General features: G+C 41.0%; 1 protein-coding gene across 1 annotated transcript in view; it reads right to left on the minus strand.

Moving 5' to 3' along the window:
- The window catches only part of KLHL29 (kelch like family member 29), a 239,488-nt gene extending 234,810 nt beyond the window's left edge, over window positions 1-4,678 (minus strand). Inside the window, exon 1 of the mRNA XM_062488440.1 lies at window positions 4,258-4,678. Within this exon, the coding sequence (XP_062344424.1) occupies window positions 4,258-4,647 (390 nt within the window). The 5' untranslated portion in view covers window positions 4,648-4,678. The remainder of the gene's footprint in view (window positions 1-4,257) is intronic.
- Window positions 4,679-6,061: the final 1,383 nt, after the last annotated feature.

Genomic DNA, 6,061 nt, shown 5'->3' on the forward strand with positions numbered 1-6,061 from the left:
GAAAAGCAACAAAGAATGAAGGTGCTGCTGAGATGAACAGAAAACAGCTGGAATGTTGTGCATCATCCTTAAATGAATTTTAGACTGTTTTGTTGCCAATATCTTAAGTAGTGCTATAGTCTTACAAGGATTTCTTGGATAGTTTTCCTTCGACCAATAAATAACCTCACTACAGAAAAAAAACTCCAAACCCCACCATGCACAGAACCAACCCTGAGCTCATCATCACACATGGCTGAGCTCAGAGACTGACAAATTGATCAACATGGAGTTAGTTTATTGGCAAGATTCCACTTTCCTATGGGCTGCTGGTGGAGGGGTTGAGGAAGTATCTGCAGCAAAGGACTGTGCTGCCTCTGGTGCCAGGCTTTGGCCCAACTCTTTGGGTACAAAACCAAGGTGTTGAAACTTTGCTCATAGTGGCATAGAATGAGCAGAAAACCCAAAAATCGCTACCTCTGAGTGCCTCACTTTCCCTGTCAATATACTGGGTGTGCAGCATCAAACTATTTCTTAGAGGTTGATGAGGCATAAATAGTTTTTTCTGATATTTTCTGGCAGCCTCCAATGAAATGGGTTATAGTAGTGCAAAGTTTCATTGTCATTTTGTTCAGCAAAAAAATAAAGCTTGGGAAAAGACAGCTTTTCTGTTTAAATAACTCAGACCAAATGTCCATAACCACTTAAAGGTGGCAGATCCACTAAGTGTGATTTGTACCAAAGCATCTGTGGTAACAAGGTTACATGTATGCTTTGAGAATAAATTTCAAAGGTCTGCAAAGTATAATTAGTTCTGAAGTTCTCCTACACATTAATAATTAGTAATAAAAACCTTCCAAAGTCCTCCACAGAAAGTAGTAAAAAGCTCTTCTAAAAGCATGACAATCATAGACCAAACCCAAACCCCTCACAGTCTTACATATCCTAAGCTTCCCTTACATATCCATCTTCCCCCTGAAGATGTTTTCATTTTTTTCTCTCCTTTCCAATGCTTTTCCTATTCATATTATGTAAGTTGTGGCAAAGTCTTTAATCTTACATACATTTACATAATTTTAAAGACTGTGTTTCAGACAGATTAGGTAGACTAGTGGTCCTGAAAACAATTTATCTATAAATTCCCTGAACAATTCCATCACACAGCAAGTCATATAGTCCAGTTACACGTCAGAGAGAAAATAAGTTTTTCCTCCATTTTGAATTTGTCACTTCAGGACTCAATTAACCTTGAGCTGAAGGATGGGAATATGACCTACATCTGCCAATACAGGTACCCAGAAGACAGATCTTGTCAAACAGACTTCACTTCAGTCTTTGACAATACTATGGCTGTTTGATAACTCATAATTGAAGATGATGCCATGTATATGAATTTTTAATAACTGCCAATTTAGCACTTTGGCAAAAAAAAAGTCTGGAGCAATTACTAGCTATATAGACATGGGACAGAGGGAGTGAGCACTTTTATCCTCATGCAAGGGAATGGTGTCTGATGCTGAAAGGATGCATATGGTTTGGGTATCTAAGTTTTAGCACCCATATTTTCAAAGGCAAGTGAAGAATGGAGGGGATGCAAAAGATGCAGAGTTATTTGGAGGCTACTGAAACTGGTCAACCGCAGGAAACTAGAGGAACCAAAGGACTGAGGACAGACTAGATGATTTACAAAAAAACTAACCAAACTTTTAACTGGGAGGATGACTAGTAAGTAGGAACCCAGTCTGAAGGGCTACAAATGGTAGCTCTCTATGGTTCAAGATTGCCAAACCAGCTCTGGAAAATATGCAGAAGTCAAAACTGGTAACTGGATTGGAGAAAGAATCCTTTTCGACCTCAGCCTGGGGCAGCACTGATGGCTGTACTTATCTTCTGGGACAATAAGACATGGAGAACCAGGTTATCAATCTTCTTGCTCCATGACACCTTATCCACTGTGTCACCTCTTGTGTGGGACATGCCCTTGCCACTGAGTTTAATGACCTGCCATAATGCTGGGGGAGGATCAGCCTGCAGAAGGGCAGCTCAGCAATCAAATATCTCACTCCCAAAACAGAACTAACAAATCCAGCTGTTAGATGTCACCTATCCCCCACCAGCTGGTACCCCATAAACATGCTGACAAAAATGGTTGCAAAAGGTAGGCAGGCTGTGATCTCTCCACAGCTCAAGGCAACTTAGCACATGCTTGGTTTATTTTTAAAGTATTTTTAGATTTTTAATTATGTTTTTATTTTTAGAAGAAACCAAGTAACTACATTGTTTTTCTAACTTGTGATCTCTTCAATATACAGATGCAATTTTTTATGCCCAGCCATTAGGTTGATTCTACCCAGGAAAAGCCTTGGCTGGTTACACTGCTGATCACATGTATAAGTCTGCTATGTGTGAAGGAGAGACACAGTCAGGCAGGGTGAACAGGAGTGTGTACAAGCATCTCATGTTTTTCGTGACACCATTTCACATTATTAGTTGGAAGCTTGGTAAGCACCATACCCTTACATCTCTGTTTACCCTACCTACCCACCAACCTATCTCTCTCACCTCTTCATACTTTTTTCCTCTTTAATACATGCAAGTTTGAATTTTTAGTTAGAGCTGCTTCATTGATTCAGAGCAGAAGAAGCTGGGGCAAAAACTCTATGCATTTTTATGAAATTATTTTATGGGAGATTACACAGCTGATTAACAGTTCTCAGAATAAAAGGTGTCTCCTGTTACCTCCATTCTTGGCTATTTATTGCTTTTGATCTATTCACGCCAAAACATTCTTACTAATGAAAGTCATCAGAAAATTGTCTAATAAGGTAATTTAGAAGACAGTTCACATCTAGCATATGATCAAAAGGCACTTAACTTGCTGTTCCTGCCTCCTCTCCCCCAATAAACACATGGTTTACTAGCACTGATAGGCTTCAAAATGGTTTTTAACATCTGGGAAAAGAGTTGATCAGCTCCAGACAATTGTTGGACTCTAAGTAGGCTCAGGAACAAAGGTCATGATAAATGAAACCACTGCTTTGGCGCCAAAATTGCTTCAATCATCTCCAGACAAAGCATGATTGAAATACATCTATCAGTGGATAGCATCTAGAGAACACTAAAAATGTTTTGATCACAATCTGAGTAGCTTCTTCCAAATGAAAATAATTTTAAGATGCCATGGCAAATTTTTACAACCACACTTTGGGCTAATGTCTCCTTCTGCAGCATTGACCTTGTTTCTCTACAGTGTAAAAAATCAATAATGGTACTGCAGCAAAATTTCAGCTTGCTCTTGGCTTACTTTAAATAACTTCATTGTCTCCTTTCCCTCTGTCTACATCTGCTGTATTTGGCACTTTCAGTTATTAAAATGAAACCAAGTTGAAAGAAAATGTTAAATATCATAAAAAGAAACCCAGCAGTGCTTCCGTCTCACTTTGCCAGCACTGTGGTCACCTTTACCATTTGCCAGGTTTTTCTGTCCCCAGCTGTTCTACCTGAATCTGCATGAAAAAAGAAATCCCAACTTTCTCCAAGAATATCAAATGTACTTTGCAGTTCTGCAAGAGCTATTTTTCTTTAAAAGGAAAACTCACCCTCTTCCCTACAATAATATATTGGAACAAGAAAAGCCCAGTAGTTTACTAGTGACTTCCACTCTTTGGTGCTTAACATTGTCTCCCTCTGTAGTGTGCATTTCTGCACAAATGAGCAAGCCTGGTTATACCAATTCCACAGTTTCACTCCAACCTGCACCAAGAATGAGGCTTTGAGAATCTTATAGGAAACTATCAACTAAAGATAAAGAAAAGCCCCACTCAGCCAAAATTATGACCTTTAGTAATCTTCCACTGCCTCTGCATGAGAACCATATCCACTTGCTGTCGACCACAGCTGTGCCTGGGTCAACATACAAGAAGAGCATTCCCAAAAGAAAAGTGGAAGCAGTAAGTTCCAGGGAAAGCCACAGAAAGCCCAAATGCAGGCAGTGCTGAAAGGAAGGAAACATTTGCTCTGCCTGGGCCTCTCAGAAGCATGGGGACACTCAATCTTGGAGCAAGAAAGACCTACCCTGGTGTATGCACAACACAGAAAAGAATTAAAAAGACCCAGACTGCCCATATGAATTCATTTTCCTACTCTTGGCTTTCCCATGAACACAAGCCTTGCAAAGGGACAGATGACACTCCACCTCTAACATCCCTCCAACATAACAACCCCATTAAAAAATTAAAAAAAAAAAAAAAAAAAAAAAAAAAAGGGCTGAATTCTTACTTTGGTACTGGAAGCTGGGGAGGAGTTGGCCACCAGGCTGGTGATGACATCGCTGTTGCCGGTGGTGCAGGCGGCGGTGGCCGGGGCAGGGAGGCGAGTGGGGACGATGGGCAGGGGGAGCAGCCCGGGCCGGGAGCTGCTGGTGGTGCTGGCACTGCTGCAGCTGGTGCTGCCCACGTGGGTCCCGTTGGAGCTCCAGTCCCTGCGATCCCACCCGACACGGTAATCTCTTTCAAACCGGCTGTGGTGCCGTGACATCTCGGTGGAGGGCAGCGGTGTCTCAGGGGGAACTCGAGAGCCTGCCTGGAAGATTAATGAGGAAGAGGAGTTAGGGATGAGGGCCCAGCAGAGTGACCATACTCTGTAGCCACCAAGGCAAGACCCTGTCATGCCTTCTCTGCCTTAGAAGAACACTGGTTCTCCTCTTTTCCTGGCTGAACATCAAGAGGAAGGGAGCAGTGTCATAGTGAATATTACTCTGGAACACAAATGAGAGAGTTTAGACAAGTACAAGGACACAGTGGAGAGCCCAGTCCCACAGACCTGAAGAAACACCATCTGCCCAAACTCTTAAGCAGAATAACAAGCAAAACCACACAAATTATGAAAAGTCAAGGTAGAAGAAAGTCGTAATTCAGTGTTCTGACAACAGGAAAACATTCCCAACAGCTCCATCTTGCAGTTTTATCAGTAGCCTTCAGATCCTTTCTGTAGCTTCTTTCCAGTACCTGACACATAAATACTGATGGTAAAGATCAAAGGGAAGAAAATCTACCTGCTAAATCTACCCATTACTTTTCTATTTTCAAAGCCAAATACAGCTTCACACAGCCCCCTTTTTGCTAGACCTCCTCACTGGAAGCTCCTATGGGAATATTTCACTCTGTGACACCTCTCCACAGTGAGGGTGCTGTCCAGGGCAGGCCAACATGTTCTGTCTCCTCCTGTGCCTCTGGCTAGACTTAAAACACTTAATACCCACAGGTGATGGATGACCAGGTTGTTCTGTATGATCACCATGTCCTTATCATCCCTCAGTCTTTGCTATCCACAGATTGTATCTCCCATGTAAGGGATGTCTTAACACAATGCTGGGAGTCAGGACACCCAACATCTAATCTTGGTTCTGATAATTATACATTACATAGCCTTGAGCTGTTACTGAAGTCTTCCTGGCAAGGTCTCCTAATGTGCAGAATGGTGGCAATAATGCTATTTTCCCAGAAGAGTTCTGAGTAAGTGAATGTTTACAGCATTTGCAATAGAAGAAACAGTATGAATAAGTTCTAAATGTATTTATTTCCATAAATAAATAATGAGTATCTAGGTCACTGCAGCACCTGATTTATTTTATTTGCATCACACGATCCACTAAGATCTTTGTAATAATGCCATGAGGTCAGTGGAAGCAATGTTTCACAAATTCTTCGATACAAAAATGGATGGTAAGAACATCTGTTTATAAGGATTGTGGAGGGAGCCAGAACTAAACTCACTCAGAAACTTCAAGATAAGATTCTTCTTAAGAGAGATAAAAAACTCAGAAGTGTTATAAAACAGTATGCCTATCAACAATGTTAGTTATTAATCTGGTAGAAATTAAAAAGACGAACAAAAACAACCATTATTCCTGAAGGATGAAAGGTTCACCTGGCTCACTGAAAAGCTAAGACAAAGAATACTCTTCCTCAGTTAAAAATGCAATGATATAAATGTATATTTTACAAAACGCTGCCAAATTCTCTCCCACAATCATTACATTCAACAAAATGCCAAACGAAACCTCCCAAGAAGCTGCATTTTT

This window comes from Cinclus cinclus, chromosome 3, assembly GCF_963662255.1.
Source record: "Cinclus cinclus chromosome 3, bCinCin1.1, whole genome shotgun sequence".
Classification (NCBI taxonomy): Eukaryota; Metazoa; Chordata; class Aves; order Passeriformes; family Cinclidae; genus Cinclus; species Cinclus cinclus.